At 45.4% G+C, this 21,806-nt stretch overlaps 1 protein-coding gene across 4 annotated transcripts in view; it reads right to left on the bottom strand.

Moving 5' to 3' along the window:
• Nucleotides 1-21,806, bottom strand: part of PHACTR1 (phosphatase and actin regulator 1) — a gene marked incomplete at its 5' end in the record, with an annotated part of 543,658 nt that overhangs the window by 232,050 nt on the left and 289,802 nt on the right. For 2 of the 4 annotated variants that reach the window (XM_079933677.1, XM_079933679.1), the window contains one exon: nt 20,102-20,646. The exons of the other annotated variants lie outside the window; for them this stretch is intronic. In XM_079933677.1, the coding sequence (XP_079789803.1) occupies nt 20,102-20,357 (256 nt within the window). Of the gene's footprint in view, nt 1-20,101; nt 20,647-21,806 lie in introns of those variants that run through there. 4 annotated transcript variants of the gene reach the window in all.

The raw sequence follows: 21,806 nt of genomic DNA, 5'->3' as shown, positions 1-21,806 counted from the left end.
ATATCAATAGTGCCAAGGGTGAGAAATCCTGTTCCCTATAACTTACAACACATGACTCAGAAGAAGCCAGGACCCGATCAACAAGCTCTGCTTTCACCTCTTGCATATATTACTGCTGGATCATTGGCTCAGCACATACGTGACTGTTCATAGGGGGTGCTCCCAACATGTAACACAGACTGTGCTTCACGACCAACAGACAGCTGTTTTGCTTGTGTGATTTGTCCTGTTTTTGCTATAATATAAACAAATCATTTTGAAAAGCAAATATCTCAACTCGTTTTAAAGTTCCTAGTTTATGAGCACTGGATTCCACTTTAGGAAATCACTGATTAACAGAGCCAAGCAATTAATTGATTCCAAATGTAAAACTAAGTCATTTATGCACCATGAATGCTAAAATCTTCCCCATCAGAATTCCTATTTAATTGAAATTCCAGATTTCTAATTAGTGAATTTCTTTACAGTCTTCATTTTAAAAAACTTACATTGTCAACTTCTTTTCTTCCTCTTCCTATTAGCTACGACATATCGAGTGCCATGTCCCAGGCACTGCGTGTATTACTACACGTGAATTTTATATTTACAACAATCCTCACAGGTAGGAACTACAGATACCATTTTTCTTATTATTCTTTAAACTCAAAAATCTGCAGATAGAAAAAGAGGGCTGCAAAGAAAACATCTGACCATAGCACTCACAAGCGTGAGTTCGATGTGAATTCATTTACTACAATGCAAAGCAAGAAGGAAAAAAGCCGGGAGGATATAAAGAACACTTAGGATAATTACAGTAACGGCCACAACCTACTGAGCGCTTACTGTATTCCAGGGTCAGTGCCAAGTGCTTTATTTATATTATCTCATTTGATCCCAGCCCCAAGTGTGGATGCTGTTAAGTCACCATTTTACAGGGGCTTCCCTGGTGGCGCAGTGGTTAAGAATCCGCCTGCCAATGCAGGCGACACGGGTTCGAGCCCTCGTCCGGGAAGATCCCGCATGCTGCAGAGCAACTAAGCTCTTGCGCCACAACGACTGAGCCTGCGCTCTAGAGCCCATGAGCCACAACTACTGAGTCCGCACGCCTAGAGCCCATGCTCTGCAATAATAGAAGCCACCATAATGAGAAGCCTGCGCACCGCAAACAAGAGTAGCCTCCACTCGCCGCAACTAGAGGAAGCCTGCGCGCAGCAACGAAGACCCAACGCAGCCAAAATAAATAAATAAATTTTATTTTTTTCAAAAAAGAGTCACCATTTTACAGATGCAGAAACTGAGGCGTACTCTGAATTAAAACCACTCAGTTAGCAAGTGGCACAGCTGGGATCTGCACCCTCTCTCACACTTGAGAGTCTACACCAGGGGTTGGCAAACTATAACCCCCGGTTTAAATTCAGCTTGCTGCCTGTCTTTGTAAATAAAATGTTCTTGGAACACAGTCACACTCTTTCATTTCTTTATTGCCTGTGGCTGCTTTTGGGCTACAACAGCAGAGCCGCCACGGATATCTTACGGTGAAAGCCTAAAACGTTTACTGCCTGGCCCTTTACAGAAGACATTTGCTGACACTGTCTAAACTCTTCAATAGTAAGTAACATCAACTCGACGCTTGTGCTCATACTATTAGACATTGAAGCCCTTTGCTTTCTACTTCCCAGGTAAGAAGCTTCCTTTCCTCTCAATGTGACCTCCTGTGTCATCTATTTTTGTAGCCATCCTGAGGGCTAATACTATTCTTTTCTTCAGGAAAGAGTTTACTTGAATCATGGTAACGTTATACACCAAGTGCAATGTATGAAATCTGATTTCCTTGGTCTGAAATCGTTAAAAAGCAAAAACAAAACACAAAATTACTGATCTTCTACTGGGAACACGTTATGAGCCAGGAATACAAAAATGAGTAAAACACCATCTTGCCTTCAAGGAGCTCACAGGTGAGTACGAGAAACAGGTGCACAGAAAGCAGAATGGCTTTCCATGAACTATGCTCAGAGGCCTGGAAATCCAGGGAAGGGGTATCTCTTCCTGGGCCAACCAAGGCCTCAAAAGGAAGACTTTTGAAAAGGAAGACATTTCTTTTTAAGAAAAAGGTCTCCATTATAATAAATAACAGAATTCAGTCTGACTTGTTTAATAAGTAGAACTATTATTCAGACATGGAACGACAGAGCTAAAAGGGATTTACAAGCTCAGCCCCTTCATTCTGTAGTTGGGAAAACCAAGAAGTACGTAAGTGGACCCAGTGATGATAGGAGATAACATTGCCAAAATGCCTAGCAGCTGGGCATTAATAACGTGCTCCAGAAGCCGCAAAGCTGAGAACGTAAAGGGCAAGACTCTGGAGCCAGATTTGGGGCGAGCTGTTAAACCCTTCTGAGCCTTGGCTTCCTCATGTGCCAAATGGAGACTGCATGCAGAGGTCATCGTGGGGAGTCAGTGCGTTCACATATGGAAAGTACAACGAGCAGTGCCCAACTCAGAAAGTAGAACAAGTGTACACTACTATGAAAAGTAAAAACGAGGCACAGAAATGAACTAAAACCAAAATCTTGAAGTGAGCCCATATTCTACCCTGTTCCTGAGATCCCAGCCTGCCTTTCTGTTACACCTGCACCCTTCCCACTGGGGAGGAGGGGATGGGAGAGGACCACCGTTCTTCTTCCCTTCTTCATCTCTTCAGCCTTTAGTTCCTATTGTCAAGAAGCATCTCTGACACCCCTTTCTGCTCCAATCCTATTGCCACTACCCTTGGCTAAGCGCCGATCGCAGCTCTGCAGCTTGGTCCTTCTCGGCACCACCCGCCTCAGCCCACCCGCAACCACTTCCTGGTGCCTGCTGCAGAGCTGGTGCCACGAGCTGAACCAAAATACGCTTTGCACGTTATCCCTCCTCTGCTGAAGAACCTACCATCACTTGGTGTAGCACATCGCTTTAAGTCCAGGCACTTCTGCCTATAATTTAATATCTTTTAACTCTACCTTGTATTAAAAAGAGACCTGATTTCAAATCCTAACCCCAGCACTTATTACCGGTGAGACCAGCATGTTGCTTAATCCCTCGGAGGCTCAGTTTTCTTTTCTGCCAAGCTGAAATAAACAGTATCTATCTCATGGGGCTCTTGGGAAGATTAAGCCCATATTTCCCATCACTGACACAGGGCTTGGCATTGGGCAAGTGACTAAGACATTATTGTTGTTATTATCTAACAATGATACACTTACGCTTCCTCCCCCCTCCTGGCTCCTGTTCTCGTGAACCCTTCCACTTAGGATCTCTTCCTTCCTGACTTCCGCCAATCCACATCAGCCCCTTCACACAAACCCCCCTCCTGGGATTTAGTCCACACTGATCTCTCGCTTTGGTGAACCCACTCATGGTTGGCACTGCCCACTCTGGCCGGTAATCAGTGATTCTTAACCCAGGAGCAACTTTGCCCCCAGGGGACATCTGGCACTGTCTGGAGACATTTTTGGTTGTCACAAGTGGGAGGTGGGTGTATGAAGCATGTTTTAAAATATTTTCTGTACTTGATGAGGCGCTGACATCCTGGAGCCTGGAGAGGTTGCCCCTCCCAGAACTAGCTAATTCCTAGAGATAGTAAACAACTTGCCTGCCAGGGCACCTTTCCTTTGCAAACCAAGCAATCCAAAGCTTATCCCCCCAACCATCTCCTGGATCTAACTCTCACACAGCAAGTGAGTATTTCCTCTGCCCTCAATCACCCCAGGGCCAGGTACTGAACAACTAGAGACCACCTTTACAACCCCGAGCCAGTCAAAATTATTCAAACTAACCAATCCGAAACTTGCTCAAACCTGCCTACCTTGATTCACCCATTCCTTCTCTGCAAAAAACACAATAAAACTCTGGGCTATGTTCTCTCCTGAGTCCTTCTGCCTCCTGACCAACCCTGGTACTTCCCCAGGGGGTGCTGCATGGATGGGGTGCCCCTTCCCCTTAGGAGTTGTAATAAACTGTTCTTTCAAAGGCAGTTATCTCCCTGTCTGTCCCCTTACCATACCTGATCAGAACAAATCCCAGGTACATTTTACGACAGTAGGTGCTACTGGAACTTAGTGGATAGAGGCCAGGGATGCTGCTAAACGTTCTACAATCCACAGAATACCACTTCCCACCCCAAACAAAGAATTATCTAGTCCAGAATGTCAACAGTCATGAGACTAAGAAACACTGACCTAAAATATTCCACACTGAGATCACAGGTCTCTAGAAACCCCAGACCTGCCATACAGTTCTATCACATCGCCTAACTAGGGAAATAGAGGAAGTACCTAATTCCTGGATTGACTGAAACAAAGGTATAATAATTTGCATTCATAACTCTTTTAACCAAAAATCACTAAACATGTTCAGCAAAAGTGAAAGTATTTCTTCCCAATGACTATGAAGTTTCATGCCAAGAGCTTCTGGTCAGAAAGAAGAATTTATGAACAAACCTCATCGTTCTGTGTGATTCTGTATCTTTCACAAGTGGGAAGGAGTCAATCAATGGAGTATTTTCTATGGGAGGATTCTGAAGTCACACATTAATTTTTTTCTAGGGCGTTCATCACCTGTGAGGCTCCCCACTCCTCGAAAAAAACCACTGTGTATGATAAAATACATTTGGGTAAAGAGGTATAAACACTCTGTTCCTGACGTTTCACTAGGCACATGGGCACACCGAGGGCTCAGAAATTAAAACAATCTACTTAACTTTGTTTTTTAGCTCAGTTTTCCAAGTTAGTTTGATCTTGACATTTTCCACATACCATCTATTACCATCCCGTGTTCTACGGAACACATTTTGGAAAACATCTCATTAAAGTTGACAACAATTCCCAATGCTGAACTTCAGAACTTGAGTTTTAAAATTTCTCACTCTGTAATCAGAGCTGCTTTGGGAAGCTCAGTAGCAGAGAAGCGTGACACAGCCTCCTTTACCGTACGACGTCTTTGGCAGGAAGATCAGTGCTTCCGCAGGTCTCTGTTGGAATGGCACAGACCCTGGAATTCGGGCAGAGGCCATATTTCCAAATGGCATGGGAGAACTTTTTTGCCTTGCTACCTTGGACTGGTTCTAAGAGTACAGACCTCAATATAGGTAGATGCCAGGCAGAAAATTATTATTTTCCCACAAGCAATACGGCTAATTTAAACTTCTGTGTGTCGGGGGAACCCATCAAAATAGGACCCTGCATGTCCATAAGGAAGCAAAAGGAGTAAAGTAAAAGCAAAGGTGAAGGTACAAAGTACTCCGATTTTCCCACCCGCTTCCTAACTAGTCCATAATCCACTCTAACATCTTTTACGCCTAAGTCACGGACGTATTTGTACACTTAAAAAAATGCTGTGATATCTATGGATTTAGTCAGACGGCAGAGGACTGAATTCTGAAGAGGATCTGTAATTCCTTAGGGGCCTCAGCCCACCCGCTCTGGCCTGACTGGGCAGCCGCTGTCTTTTGGGCAGGGGGACCGGCCATGGGCAAAGGTACTTGGGTTTCTGGAATAGGCTTCAGGAGACCGCTCTTCAGAGCTCACAGCTCTGTGACCTGCAAGTCTGAAAAGGGCTCGGCTGGGCATGGGGGGAGGCCACACGCAGGCAGAAGCAGATGGCAGAGTCATCTGTTCATCTAGCTCAGGGGGTCCCTCTGCTCTTTGACCTTGAGAGAAAGGGACTATTGTTTTCCCAGTCCCGCAAGCCGGGAAGCCTTTTCGGTCCTCCATCCTTCCACCAACCATCACCACGAACAGAGAGGAGAATACAAGGAGAAAAGGGAAACCCAGTTCCTTCATCCCTTTAGAATGTGGAAGCTAGCACCATGGATTTAAAAGCACAAAACCCCCTGTGTTTTCTATTTTTGAAAACCTTCCAGAAGCCTCCTGAATCTTCTCAACACCCTCTGGAAAAACAAGCACGATCCTCCTCTCCTTCACCCCTTTTCGCAAGAAGGAAAACAAAGGCCAAGACTGAAATTTGTCTGAGGTCAGTTTGTACCAAGGTTACTGGCACCAAGACTTAGGGGCCGGATTCCCAGAGGATGCTTTGTTTCCCTAACCCTCCCCTGGAGGCTGCTAATTCCTTCTCTCTGGTAAACATTGCCAGGAATTGCACTCTTAGGATTGTGCAATAAAAATAAGCCATGTTGGGGCTTCCCTGGTGGCGCAGTGGTTGAGAGTCCGCCTGCCGATGCAGGGGACGCGGGTTCGTGCCCCGGTCCGGGAAGATCCCACACGCTGCGGAGCAACTAAGCCCGTGCGCCATGGCCGCTGAGCCTGCGCTCCGCAATGGGAGAGGCCACAACAGTGAGAGGCCCGCGTACCGCCAAAAAAAAAACAAACAAAAAATAAGCTATGTTTGCTTTCTAAAAGCATGGTGGAAATCCTCCCAGTTAAATCTTACTATAATTTAGGCTATGATATTTTCAAAGTAAATTTGTGTTATTTCATTCATGGCGAATTATGTACTTTGAGCTAGTAACACACACTGACCCATCTACTTATGGTTTAAATGCTAAGTGTCATTCCTGTTTGGTCCTCAACACTTGCTTATAAATCCAGTGGTGAATTCAACAACGTTCCATCAACAATGTTAAGGAGGTTCCCTGGTGGTGCAGTGGTTGAGAGTCCACCTGCCGATGCAGGGGACACGGGTTCATGACCCGGTCCAGGAAGATCCCACATGCCGCGGAGCGGCTGGGCCCGTGAGCCATGGCCGCTGAGCCTGCACGTCTGGAGCCTGTGCTCCGCAATGGGAGAGGCCACAACAGTGAGAGGCCCGCGTACAGCAAAAAAAAAAAAAACAATGTTAAGGAGGAAACAAAAAGGACTGTACACCTGATCCAATTTTATGTTCAGCAGTTGCCTTTTTTAAAGAGGTGATTATTAATGTTGGCACGAGATTAAACATTCCTCATGAAATAATTTGAAGCTAAAGATGTTATATTACTACCCGTTTATATGTGATGTCATGCAAATCTGCAGCCAATATATACACTTTCCCCCAAATTAGCTCTATTCTAGGGTGTACCATCTACATACACATGAAAAACCTACACCTTATTTGGTTATACCTGATTTAGGTCACAAGCTGCTCTATGAGATATTCATCATCTTCACAGGATAAAAATTGGGGATATAATGTCCCCAGTTATGAGCTGATGTTTACCTTGTAGAAATGTAATTAATCATTCTACACTGTATCTCATCTAAATGGAGTAGAGCAAAGAACAACTTTAAACCTGTGGTTCTGGAAAGCTCTAGGACTCTATGGCACTCTGTGAGGACAGGCCCTCCCCCGGCCTAAACCAGCAATCCCCCTTTTATCTGGTTTATATATGGGAGTCTTCCAAGATACTCATAAGTTGCCTCTTCCAAAGAGTAACTCTTGTCTTTGGTTATGTCTCTTGTCTTTACTTTTATTTCTTGAACATAGATGCTCCTTTTTCTATGTATTCCCTCTTCTGCCTTCTAGAAAAACTTGAAAAATTAACCTAGGCACACAGCCCAACGACTACTACACGCACCAGTATTCCAAGCTACTTCTATTGTCTTACCACAAGAAATCTGCATTTACGTTCCTGATGCCACCTCAAAGACCGGGGCAAGGATGGGAGGGGTCCAATAGCGCATCATTTCTACTTCCACTGCAAAGGGCTCCTTTAGCTGCATATATTAAAATCTGTTCCTTTGTCTTCAGTTTTACTTTGGGTGGTGGCGTTCTGACCACAGCCTGCTCAATAGTGCACGAAAAATTCATATCATGGCTAGTTGGAAACTGCAGCATACTATTCATTCTGGCTATGAAAACATCAGGGCTTTGGGCAAGCAAAAAGGTTCACTGCGTGTTCATTTGGGGGATGATAAGCTCCTGTCGGTGGCTTGTTTGGCTTTTTTAGTGAGCTGGGGAAGGGACCCATCAATCAGTGAGTTACTGAGATTTGGAGGGGCAATTCTTTTTTTTTTTTTTTTTAATTTTATTTATTTTGGGCTGCCGTGGGTCTTCGTTACTGCGCACAGGCTTCCTCTAGTTGTGGCGAGCAGGGGCTTCTCGTTGCGGTGATCGTGGCACACGGGCTTAGTTGCTCTGCGGCATGTGGGATCCTCGTGGACCAGGGCTCGAACCCGTATTCCCTGCACTGGCAGGCAGATTCTTTTTTTTTTTTTTTTTGCGGTACGCTGGCCTCTCACTGTTGTGGCCTCTCTCGTTGCGGAGCACAGGCTCCGGACGCGCAGGCTCAGCGGCCATGGCTCACGGGCCCAGCCGCTCCGCAGCATGTGGGATCTTCCCGGACCGGGGCACGAACCCGTGTCCCCTGCATCGGCAGGCGGACTCTCAACCACTGCACCACCAGGGAAGCCCTGGCAGGCAGATTCTTAACCACTGCGCCACCAGGGAGGCCCTGGCAGGCAGATTCTTAACCACTGCGCCACCAGGGAAGTCCCTGGAAGCGGCGTTTCTTGAATATGCAGCAAAATCCATCACGGTGCCCGTAGCCAAGATCTGCTTCTGGACACTTCCATCATGTGGAGCAGCCCAGTTCATCAGACAAGTACGTTTCCAAACATATAAACATTATCTACAGTATCTGCTGCACGTGTTAGACAAACATTTGCCCGTAAACAGACTCTTAAGTCTCTCAAGAAATAGGCAGTGCTGGTATGTGCCCAGTACGTCAGTGATGGATGGTTGCTAACTGTGCGGCAGATTGCATTCCTCACTTAGTGCCAGGAAATCGCGGCGCCAACTCTTCCTGAGAACACCTTCAGCATCTGGAGGCTTCACTACAGTGCAGCTCCCGATAATTCCAACCCGCCAGGCACCGAGTCTGGTGGGCGGTTATTCCTTTTCTAGAGTTGATTTCCTATTACTGGAAGAATCAAATCAGGCTTTGCTTTTCCTTTTTCTTGCTTGCTTCTCTGTCTTTCCACTCATAACCCTGGAGCAGTCCTACTCTTTAAGATGGTTGCCTCAAAAGCAGCTAATGCTTCATTGAAGACTGCTACTCGACTTAAAATAACTCGAGAACTGAGGTAAGGGGGCAAGGGAAGCAGAAGGTGACAGTCCTGAAAATGAAAATTAGAGGGCTTCCCTGGTGGCGCAGTGGTTGGGAGTCCGCCTGCCGATGCAGGGGACACGGGTTCATGCCCCGGTCCGGGAAGATCCCACGTGCCGCGGAGCGGCTGGGCCCGTGAGCCATGGCCGCTGAGCCTGCGCGTCCGGAGCCTGTGCTCCGCAACGGGAGAGGCCACAGCAGTGAGAGGCCCGCGTACCGCAAAAAAAAGAAAATTAACGAACAGGAACTTTGTTCCCCTCCCAAGAGTCACTGATGGGGTTACAGCTTGTTTAGAAGCTAATAATTTGATTTTATAATTACTTTTGTGGGTTGCAAAATAATTACTATGGAGGCAAATCTCCATCTGCCCAAATAGCAGAGGCGATTGTTCTAAAGTTCACACCGAAACAAAAGCAGAGTCAGGATGGTTAGCTCTTAGGTGGGGATTAGAAATCCATCCCCTTTTGTCACATGTGCCAGCCTGAAACCCACATAAAGGTCAGAGTAGGAGTGGGGGAAGGAAAGATCTCCACAAACCCCATTCGGAGGAGTCGTTTCTTTTTAGCTTGATTTGCATTTTAAATCTGTCCCTCTGCTACACTAGGACATCATTTATAGCGTTTGAAAAGGACTAAAACTGCAGTTCTGGTGAATGACACTGAGATGTGATTGAGTCCCTTTCAATCCTAAGATTAGATGTGGTGTTAAAATGGTCGGTATCGGTATCTCCTAATTACAGGAACTGTGATGTATCAGGGGTCAGCAGAATTTTTCTGATAAAAGCCAGAAACGAAATATTGGAGGGTGTGCGGCTCTTTGCTGCAGCCCCTCAACTCTGCAGCTGTGGTGCAAAAGCCACCATAGACTGTACGCAAACGATTACGCATGGCTGTGCTCCAACAAAATTTTATTTATGGACACTGACATCTGAATTTCATATGAGTGTCTCGTGTCATGAAATCTTCTTCTTTCGATTTCTGTCAGCCGTTTGTAATCGAAAAAAAAAAAAAAACATTCTCCACTACAAAAACAGAGGGAGGGCTCAGGGATCACTGCTTACCAACCCCTGATCTAGATGGGTTTTAGGCATCGCAACATCTTCAGGGAAGAGAAATATCTCACATGTGGAAGAAGCTCAGGACAGAGGTGTCTTGAGAGCAGATAGAGGGTATCAGCGGCCCCTGAGGCTTCCCAATTCTAACCAAACGCACTCTCCGCCATATAATTTCCTCTTGCGCTTTTTAATGAACTGACAGTTTTCTTTTGGTGTTCCTTTTTACCTGAATTTTCCTGCAAGAATCACTTTCGTATGTAATTAATCACTTTAGATGTTAAACCTCATTGGCCAAAACAAGTAGTCTCTTCTTAGAGGTTCACATCTCAGAAGCACACAGCCATGGCCGCAGAGATGGAAGCAGAGGGATGGCCCAGGTACAGTAGCAACAGCAGATGACACGGAGGAAGCCATGACCACTGATCCTCTGTTCCCTCCTCCCTAAAACGGTCACAATAGTATTTCCAACCATAAAAGGAAATGTGACGATTACAAGGAAATAATAGGTGCAAATTATAAAGGGTAACATAAATAGAGTTATGTGTCTACGTTTTCTAAACTTATCGGTTTTCTTAAACAGACTGAATCAGCTCTCTTCTTGACCATCAACTCAGAACCTTCTCACTCTCTCTCTTAATCCTCCAGGGCGACAAAAATCCAAAACACAGATAATGAAAATCATTGGAAATGGGACTTTATCTTCACTGCTGTTGGGAACATACCATGGTGCAGCCACTTTGAAAAAGAACCTGGCAGCTCCTCAAATGGTTAAACACGGTGTTACCAGATGATCCAGCAATTCTACCCCTAGGTATATACCCAAAAGAAATGAAAACAGACATCTACACTAAAACTTGTGTATAAATTCTTCTTTGAGCATAAATGCTCAAAGAAGAATTATTCATAACAGCCAAAAAATGGAAACAACACAAATCACCATCAACTGATCAGTGGATAAGCAGAATGTGTCACAGTATAGCCAAGAGTGTGCAAGGAGGAAAGGACTCTCTTCATAAATGGAAAACTGAACAGCTACAAGCAAAAGAAATTAAACTGGACCCCTATTTTACAACCTACACAAAAATCATCAGGCCCCCTCCTTTCAGCCATGTCTTCAAACTCTATAAACACCTATTCATGTCCGAAAAGTTCTCACCATTTGGATTAACTAGCAAACTACAGAAATGACTCTTGGGGGCTAGCAAACAAGTTTTGATCCTTCCCCTCTCAATACAGTTGTATGTATATTTTATCTACTGATCGTTTTAAATTTCCTTTAGACATACGGGTATATTTGAAGCTATAGATTTTACAAATATTTTAAACATTTCTTCTCCTAAACTGAGTGACTATTTATAGATGTCTATAAGTCAGAAAGATATTAGAGCAGAAGGGGAAATTATTTGCAAAATTACATATGAGCTCAAAGTTATGCTGAAAATAAGGCAAACTGACTTTGAATTGCTGGTGCTTGAAAGTGTTACTGGGCCTTTTTATGAGTCTGTAACAGAATAGCAGACTCTTGGTCTTTTGACACTTACCGCTTAAGGTCTTGAAATGACCTTTCTTGGCTATGAGTGTTGGACCCAGGCCCTTTCTCGTCTGGTCCCTGCTTAAGCTCTACCAGCAACACCATCACAAAAACCTACTCAAATTTGCTCCAATATAATATAGGAGTGGGGGGACGTAGCTGATGAATCTATAGAGATCATTCTCTCTCCTGTATACTTTTGTATATGTTTTTCATAATTTTTTATAAGTTTAGTTGTTTTTTTTTTTTTTTAGGTAATTTAATCATGCTACCTCTGCTTAAAAATCCCTGTGCTACCTTCAGTGTAGCTGACCTAAAACAGACAGACTGCCAGTCACTTCTCCAGCAAAAAGGTGGATTTATTCAGGATCAGCAGAGAAATGCAACTGGGAGTCTACAACCTGTGAAGGTCCCCAAACAGCAAGGAAAGGAGGATGCTTTTATAGAAGGGAAAAGGAAGTTGGGAGGGCTTAGTAAACAGAGTCCCTGGCTTTTCATTGGCTGAATCCTTGCCAGGCAAGAAGAGGAGACTTTCTTTTTCCTGTTGGGCTCTGCTATCCTCCCAGGGCATGAAAGCTCCCCTGTCCGGTCTCCCAACTCTACTTAGTTGAGACTTCTGTTTATTAATATTTTTACAGTGCTCGCTGAATGAAATATGAACTCCTTCATAAACTGTACCAGGATTTTCCTGATTTCCCTCTTGCCCAAGTCGGGCCTGACACGCTCTACTTTCTGCCTCCAAAACACCTGCCTCGGGCTTCCCTGGTGGTGCAGTGGTTAAGAATCCACCTGCCAGTGCAGGGGACACAGGATCAAGCCCTGGTCCGGGAAGATCCCACATGCCGTGGAGCAACTAAGCCCATGAGCCACAACTACTGGGCCTGTGCTCTAAAGCCCACGAGCCACAGCTACTGAGCCCATGTGCCACAACTACTGAAGCCCACACGCCTAGAGCCCATGCTCTGCTACAAGAGAAGCCACCATAATGAGAAGCCCACGCACCGCAACGAAGAGTAGCCCCCACTCACCGCAACTAGAGAAAGCCCGTGCGCAGCAATGAGACCCAATGCAGCCATAAATAAATAAATTTATTTTAAAAAAAACCACACACCTACCTCTCTCAAACTTTTTTTTTTTTTTTTTTTTTTTTGGTGGTACGCGGGCCTCTCACTGTTGTGGCCTCTCCCGTGGCGGAGCACGGGCTCCGGACGCACAGGCTCAGCGGCCATGGCTGATCTTCCCGGACCGGGTCACGAACCCGCATCCCCTGCATCGGCAGGCGGACTCTCAAACACTTTTAAAACTGTGCATGTATCGGTCTACCTATGTCCCTGTGCTACATTTAAGATCTTTGAACACAAAGGCCATGCTATCTTACTGATTTTTATATTCCCAATGCTTAACCTGGCACATAAAATTGCTGCAGAAATATATCATCGGAAAAAAAATGAAGAATTGCCCCTACATATGTTTCTAGACTACCTCATGTCATTTTTCCCTACATTCCACCAATTCTACCTGCTGAACTTCTCCCCTTTTCTGGGCAAGCTATGCTCTTTTGCAATTTAAACCATTTGCTTTTTTTTTTTTTCTTACCAAAATGCCCTTCCTTATTTATCTGAGAAAACTCCTCCATTAGGCCCTAGTGCAAATATCACCTCCTCTGGGAAGCCCTCCTACCTTACTCACACAGTTAATGGCTTCCTCCAATAATTTAGCAGTTTACTTTCCTGCTGCTCTAAGGTCGATTCTTCAAAGGCAACAACTGGTTATTGTACCTCTTGGTATCTGAGGGGGCCCTGCACACACAACCTGCTAATTTTATAAGCAAACATAAGAGAATCAATCAATAGATCAGTTGTGTGAGTACAGTCTGCCCTCTGTATCCGCAGATGCAAAACCCACAGATGTGGAGGGCGGACTGTATTCATTGTACTGGCCATTTTATATAAGGGACGTAAGCATCCCTGGATTTTGGTACCTGCAGAGGGTGCCTGAAACCGATCCCCAACAGATACTGAGGGACGATTGTACGTGGATACTTCAGCAGAATTTTAAGAGCCCACCTTCATTAGAATTCCCCCCCTCTTTACACCTCTTCCTAACACCCCACTAAGCCCTTCTCCACTCTCTTCACTACTGTCTGAGCACATGCTTTTCTTTTCAGGGTTCCAAAGAACCTTTACACCCTGCCCAAGTTGGAGCCCTTCCTAAGCTCTCCTGACTTCATGCAAGCAGTTTCCCACCTCTACCCCTTGCTTCAGGTCACATCTTCCCTAGCTGTCCCTCTTACTCTCAGTGTCCATTGGGCCCATGTCGATAGAATTCTCCAGTAATTATTGTTCTGGAGAACAGTACAGTACAACAGTAACAATACTTCACCCAGTTGTTCACTTTTCCTCTTCCGGAGAAACAACTGGATCTCACCTTGCCTATTTTCTGGAATACCTGACTGACCAAAAAGTGCTTAGTCATTGTAAATTTAGACACACGTGAGCCCTTTTACCTAGAATGAACTGGTCATGATTGTTAAAATTCTAAAACCAGCACAACAAAATACTTTTGACATGCACAATGTTGAAGGGGCTCTTCCCCAACCTCACTTTTACTTGCTGTTATTAAAAATACGTTTTCACTGTTAAATTCAGAGTAGAATTGGTGCGTTCATCTCGGACCCAATCCAGGGATGTTTAATTACGGAAGAGACCAAAGAGCACACAATAGCGGGAGGAAAAATCCAAGACGAAATTGAACTTGGCAGTAACAATACAGACGACAGTAATCACAGCTAATATTTCTCCAGCACTTTCTCTTGCCAGGCACCATGCTAAGTGCTTTGTGCTAATTATCTCATTTAATCCTCACAACGCCACGCAGTAGATAATACCGTGGTGTCCTAAAGTCACCCAGCTAGCAAGTGGAGGAGCCATTATTTGAAAACAGGCAGTGAGGTTCCAGGAGCCCCCTCTGGACCACCACTAGAAACTTCTTCATGAAGGAACAGTTCTGTGAGTAGCCCTGACACCAAATGGTGGCTGAATTTTGGAGGACTGCTCACCTAATCTTGATGCACCTCTGTTTTCTCATCTGCAAAAAGAAGGATTTGACCCACAGAAACTCATAAGGTATTCTTTTCTAAAAAGCTGTCTTGTGGAATGAACCCTACAGAGTAACAGAGAAGTATTGTGGCAAATTGTTTTTGTTCTAAAAGTTCACATTGGAATCCATTAGAATAACGTGTGAAATATTTCAAACTCCGAAAACAAAATTTGGAAATGCATCTAGTGAGTCAACGGATTAGCGAATTTGTCTACGAATATTTGAAGAATAGAAATCATATTTAGTGAAATGAAAACAACCTTGAAATATTGGTTAATCACATGTAAAAGGCACTGAGTAGCAGCTACAATCAATATGTCTTGTTTCAACACCATACACAAGAATAAACTCAAAATGGATTAAAGACCTAAATGTAAGGCCAGACACTATAAAACTCAGAGGAAAATATAGGCAGAACACTCTATGACATAAATCACAGCAAGATCCTTTTTGACCCACCTCCTAGAGAAATGGAAATAAAAACAAAAAGAAACAAGTGGGACCTAATCAAACTTACAAGCTTTTGCACAGCAAAGGAAACCATAAACAAGACGAAAAGACAGACCTCAGAATGGGAAAAAATATTTGCAAACGAAGCAACTGACAAAGGATTAATCTCCAAAATATACAAGCAGCTTATGCAACTCAATATCAAAAAAACAAACAAGCCAATCCAAAAATGGGCAGAAGACCTAAATAGACATTTCTCCAAAGAAGACATACAGATTGCCAACAAACACATGAAAGGATGCTCAACGTCACTAATCGTTAGAGAAATGCAAATCAAAACCACAATGTGGTATCACCTCACACTGTCAGAATGGCCATCATCAAAAAATCTACAAACAATAAATGCTGGAGAGGATGTGGAGAAAAGGGAACCCTCTAGCACTGCTGGTGGGAATGTAAATTAATACAGACACTATGGGGAACAGTATGGAGTTTCCTTAAAAAACTAAAAGTAGAACTAGCACACGATGCAGCAATCTCACTGCTGGGCATATACCCTGAGAAAATCATAATTCAAGAAGAAACATGTACCACACTGTTCATTGCAGCACTATTTACAAAAGCCTGGACATGGAAGAAACCTAAGTGTCCATCGACAGATGAATGGATAAAGAAGATGTGGCACATATATACAATGGAATATTACTCAGCCCTAAAAAGAAACGAAATTGAGTTATTTGTAGTGAGGTGGATGGACCTAGAGTCTGTCATACAGAGTGAAGTAAGTCAGAAAGAGAAAAACAAATACCGTATGCTAACACATATACATGGAATCTAAGAAAAAGGAAAAAAAATGGTCATGAAGAACCTAGGGGCAGGACAGGAATAAAGACGCAGATGTAGAGAATGGACTTGAGGATGCAGGGAGGGAGAAGGAGAAGCTGGGACCAAGTGAGAGAGTGGCACTGACATATATACACTACCAAATGTAAAATAGATAGCTAGTGGGAAGCAGCTGCACAGCACAGGGAGATCAGCTCAGTGCTTTGTGACCACCTAGAGGGGTGGGATAGGGAGGGTGGGAGGGAGACGCAAGAGGGAGGAGATATGGGGATATATGTAAAGCTGATTCACTTTGTTATAAAGCAGAAACTAACACAACATCGTGAAGCAATTATACTCCAATAAAGATGTTAAAAAATATATATATATGTCTTGTTTCTAAATCTATCATTCGATTACTTTTTAAACAGGCCACTATAAGACAGAGGCTTCAAAATATTTCTAAAAACTGTTTTTAAAATGTTTCATTTCTATTAAAAATTACTTGAAATTACATTTTAATACACAATTAATAACACTGTAATTCCTACAATAATTCCTCACTACTAATAGACTCAGAAGGAATTCAAATAAGAATAGAAAATATATATGAAATTACATAGAGAAATACCTTGTTTTCTAGAATAGATTTCTCCCTAGAGTTGATTTTTAACTATTTGTAAATTAAATCATATTCTCCTATTGACTTCCAATATAAGTTAGGTGATACTTTAGCTATGTCTCTTGCAGCTTTTTTTTTTAATTAATTAATTTATTTTTGGCTGCATTGGATCTTCGTTGCTGCGTGCAGGCTTTCTCTAGTTGCAGCGAGCAGCGGCTACTCTTCGTTGCGGTGCGCGGTCCTCTCATTGTGGTGGCTTCTCTTGTTGCGGAGCACGGGCTCTAGGCAGCCAGGCTTCAGTACTTGTGGCACGCGGGCTCAGTAGTTGTGGCTCCCGGGCTTTAGAGCACAGGCTCAGTAGTTGTGGCGCACGGGCTTAGTTGCTCCACGGCATGTGGGATCTTCCCGGACCAGGGCTCAAACCCGTGTCCCCCGCATTGGCAGGCGGATTCGTAACCACTGCGCCACCAGGGAAGCCCTCTTGCAGCTTTATTATGTTCATAACTTCTAATCTATTTAGCTAAAAATTTCTCTCTCTCTCTATTCCTACCAATGCCAGCCTCTCTATCAAGTATGTAAGGCAGATAAAATTAAAGGTACTAGGAAATTGCGTAGTTCCTTCTAGTTCTATAGCTTAATAAACCTGGCTTATCAAGACTGCACATGTATATGACACAGACACACACACAACAGTACTTAATTTTCTACATTCAGTATAGGTGCCATATAAAAAAATAATCAACTTGAGGCGCACTGGAAAGCACCTTAGTTTCAAAGACGAACAGAGAAGGATTTCAGTGTTTTTTCTACCCTTCACTTGTTTGTGGCCTTTACACCAAAGTGCTACATAAGCTTGTTCCCTCATCTGAAAAAGGCTTCGGTATTGAACCAAAACGGCAAAGGTGAAGCAAACACAAACTGTCTTTGGCCATTAATGGTGAACTGTGTTCTACAATTTTTTTAAGTAATTTTCTACTTAAAACTAAGGTCAGCAAAGCATCTTTGGTACTAGTTAGTGGACACCCGGAACTTAAAAAACTACTCTGAAGTAAAATGGCAAATGCCAAAATGTAATTTCAACTTTCATATGTCCACTGAGCCAGGGATACTCTTTCTTTTAAAATTTATTCTATATCAGCCAAATACTTTTAGTTATAGATCGTCTTCAGGCTGAAAGTTATTAAAATATGCTTTAAATAGGTTTCAATATATTTTATATATGAGGAAATTAAGAATGAGACTCAGTGAGCAACGCCTCTATAAAATTTTCCCTGCATAAAACTTCAAGAAAGAGCTTTCCAGCCGGACCAGTATTGTCCTTGATGGCTACTAAATGACCTCAGTGGCGCTGAGGAGAAACCTAACACATTTATGGCGCTGGACACAATGCAGGTACACCCCACCGCAAGAAACGTCCTCCTCTATGGAGCCCTACCGAATCTGTGAGCATTACTACAATCTTTACTACACACTTCCTTTAAAAGAGCTGGCATGCAGACAAGATGACTCAAATTGAAAACAGCTTCTGGAGAGCTTAGCTCACAGAACATCCACTCATGGCAAACTATCATTCAAGGTCAATCTCTGCAGAAAGTGAAATTCATGTGAACTTCCTTTCCTTTCACAGTGGGCAGTGCTGCTTTGGGCCCTGGCAGGGTTAAGCTCCTGACCTCATTTTATTTCAGTGACTGACGAAGCACACCCCACACTGGAAGGCAGGATTAGCAAGTGTAGAATTCAGCAAAAATTAGGTGCCACAACATGAGGTCTCCCCTAAACAAGAATCCTTTGAAATCAAATGCTTTAGTCCTATCAGGTAATATGTGAACATCCACAAGTAGCCCCGTAAGACATTCTGGAGTGTTTGAGGTGGTAGAGATGAGGCGTGTTGGAAGCGGAAGCATGGTGTTCATAATTACACACATGAACACACATCCTTGAGTGTAGATACAGACCTTTCCTTACTGTAGCAATGTTCAGAGATCCTGATTTAAATAACCCCCCAAGGTTGTGGAAGTAGCCCATGTGGGAAGCAATTCAGTCATCAGAGTGACTCATTTAATAAATATTTTAGCCTGCATCTCATGCTCTATTACATTAAATGGTAAAAAGTCTGGCTTTAGATCGCCCCATTAATCCATTCATATTCCCTAGGCGTCCGCAGCTTATAGAGTAACCAAAGGACCAAACACATGTCAGTGTGTGCTTCTCATAAACAGATATCCTCCCCCAAACCTAACCGGAGCTGCCTCAGCGTGTTTTGTGCGCCTTCCTTCCTTGTGCACGATTTTCACCTCGGATGCCTGGTACCATCGTGCACAGCCTCTCTGGCTGTTTAATCAAAGAAAAGTATAATTACGCTAGCAGGACTCTAATTCTGAAAAGACATTAGCCAAACCAGTCGCTTCATTACGCTGCACCTCAGAGGCCAGCAAGAACCGGAGAAATTCTAAGTGATAACGCGTTCTTCCGAAGGCAACAAGCGAAGCGGCCTGGTGGATAGGAAAAATCTGCCTGTCTAAGCAGGTGTGAGTGTCAAGGAAGGCGATGAGCTTCAGGCTGGCCAGTAGCTAATGCTTTCCCTGCAAAACCTGCTGCCTAAAACTTTTCCAAGACCTCCAGTGGCCCTCCGGAGTCTGCTCTTTGAGCTGCTTCGAACCGCCTGGGAAATGCACCGCCCCACAGCCGCGTCCACGTCTGCGGAGGCTTCTGCCCGGTCCGCGCAACGCGGTCCCTCCTCCGTGGCGCCTTCTGCCCAGAGCCGCCGGCAGCCCGGCCCCCTTTCACCGCCCCGCTCCGGACCGTTCGGAGGGGGCTCTTGGGCTCGCAGGGCACACCTGGAGGAAGCCGCCGCCGCTCCTCCCCCACCTCCCACATTTTGGCCCTTAGGCACCAGCGCAAGAGGGACCAGCGGCGGCGCTCCCAAAATCCCGGCCATGTTCCACTCGGAGCGGACATCATTCAACAACTCCACAAGTCTAGTCTCCAGGGCGCTGTGGCCGAGGCCCAACCACCGCTCCAAAGTGAATCCACCCGAAGGCCACATCTGTAACGCAGCCCAGCAAAGCTTATATCCTATCCTAACGCAACAATGGGAGAACAGCTAAGAAGCCCAGAAAGCTAAGAAAACTGGCGGAAGCATCTTCTTAAAGCTAATAATCTTGCCCCTGGTGAAGCCCCTAAAGCCCCACCTTCCCCAAGAGAAAAATCCCAGAGTTGCCGCTTTAAGTGTTTCAAACCCCTCCTGTAGGGGAGCATTTCCATCAATGGTCTGTGCACGGATACGGTCCGGGTTTGGCTCCGGGCGGCACTCTGCAAAGTGCCGGACGGGCGGGCGTCACGCCTGGGTAGAAGGCGGATGTCCCCGCAGTTCTCGGGGCAGAGACGCCGGCGGCGCCCCCAAACCGGGGACCGGCACAGCCGCCTCCCGCGCTCGCCGCCGCCCCGACGCGCCCCGGCACTCACCGTCCCGGGCGTCCTCCCCACGACTGCAGTTGCTGCAAATGTGTTTGATCTCCTTGCCTAGTTGACAATGGATCACAAAGGACACGTTGTTGTTGTTGTCGTTGGGGGCGGGCTCCTTCAGGGGCTTCAAACTCAGCAAATAAAAAGCTTTCTTTTTGGGTCTCTGGGAGCTCGCGCCTGGCACCGCGCCCTCCCTGCAGCGCGGCGAGCGGAGCGCAAACCTCCCCGGCTCCGCGGTGCGCGTGGGCTCCGCCATCCGGCCCCCGGGCGTCCCGGGCCGGACGCTGCTCCGGCCCCCGCGCGCTGCCACTCGTGCCCCGCCGCCTGGCCAGCATGCCCCTGCCACGCCCCGCACCCGCGTCTCTACAGCGGCGCAACCGCGGCGGGGCGGGTCAGAAGAAGGCGCCGAAAGGGGCTTGACCTCGCCGACCTCCCTGCCCGAGCCAATCCGGATCCCGAGGCCCGAGTAGGGTTTCCGGAAGGCACTCAGCGGTCCCACCTGGGATGCTCCACTCCCGCCTCCCCCGTGGTCTCACGCACGCATCCTCCACCGGCAGCCCCACCCTCCGTAAGTCTCAGCGCCAGCGACCTGAGCCTGCCGGGTTTGCAGCTACCTTCGCTCTCTTCGAGCTGCAGGGCAGAACGCTAGCCTCCCCTCCCCCTTTTCCTCGAGCCTCCCGCTGCCAAATGAAAGCAAGATACACCACACAGAAGGCTGCTACGCTGGGAGCCCTCGGGGTGCAAGCGCCTCTCTGGGACCAGCACAGATTACCATTCTCGGGTGGGTCCAACCCACAGCCCTTGACTTTCACTGGAGCCGACAACCTGTTACAACACAATTGATGTTTTCACGTTCAATAGAGATTCCCCGACCTGAAGGGCGGCCTTACACCAGTATCATTAAAACTTAGAGCGAAAAGGGACAGAAAAGGCTGCTTTCGTCAATCCTCAGGAACGACAACTTGCAACTTTGCGATCCCAGCTAATTTGGCTGAAGATTCCCCGCTGTCTTAACACCGTGAATAAGGCTTAGCAAGGCAAATGACATCAATTGAAAGCTCTAAAGAAAGAAGAGTGTCTTAAGGCAAACCCATGGCTCAATAATAATAACAGCTACAAGTTATCGAGCCTTTGTTTGATCTGCACGTTTCCTGTTTTTTTTTTTTTTAAATGACGCTACATTTACACAATTAATCCTGACTCCGGTATTGTGAATCCTACATCACCTTTTGGAGAGCTAAGGCTTAGAGAATCCTCGCAGCACAATCACCTTGTGTGCTTATTTTAAAAAGAGACTTTGGGGGCCTCAAGGCCTGAGATCCTGGCTTAGTAGGTCAGTGCAGGGCTCAGGAACCTGTAGTTTTAACAAGCTCCCCAGGTGATCTTGATGCAAAGCCTAAGTGGGGAAACAGGTGTTTACAGCCAGGTGTGCCTGTTATTCCCTCCACGCCCCATTCCCTGTGAACCCTTGTCCTCCTTTCCAGACATTGAAACAGTGTCAGTTAAAGGATGAGATATCACGACCAATTGTTTCCAGGAACTTCTCCAAAGTGAATTTCATAATACCCTGTGTCTTCCACTACCACAAAAGGCAGGTCATTGCTACTCTCTCCTCCCACTGGGCAAATTCTACACGTACAACTCACCTCATAGAGAAGTGAGTCAACCACCCACTGGGGGTGTTAAATTACTGTGTTATAATATG

This window comes from Stenella coeruleoalba (assembly GCF_951394435.1).
Source record: "Stenella coeruleoalba genome assembly, chromosome: 10".
NCBI classification, from domain to species: Eukaryota; Metazoa; Chordata; class Mammalia; order Artiodactyla; family Delphinidae; genus Stenella; species Stenella coeruleoalba.
This window is presented reverse-complemented; position numbering and strand designations above follow the sequence as displayed.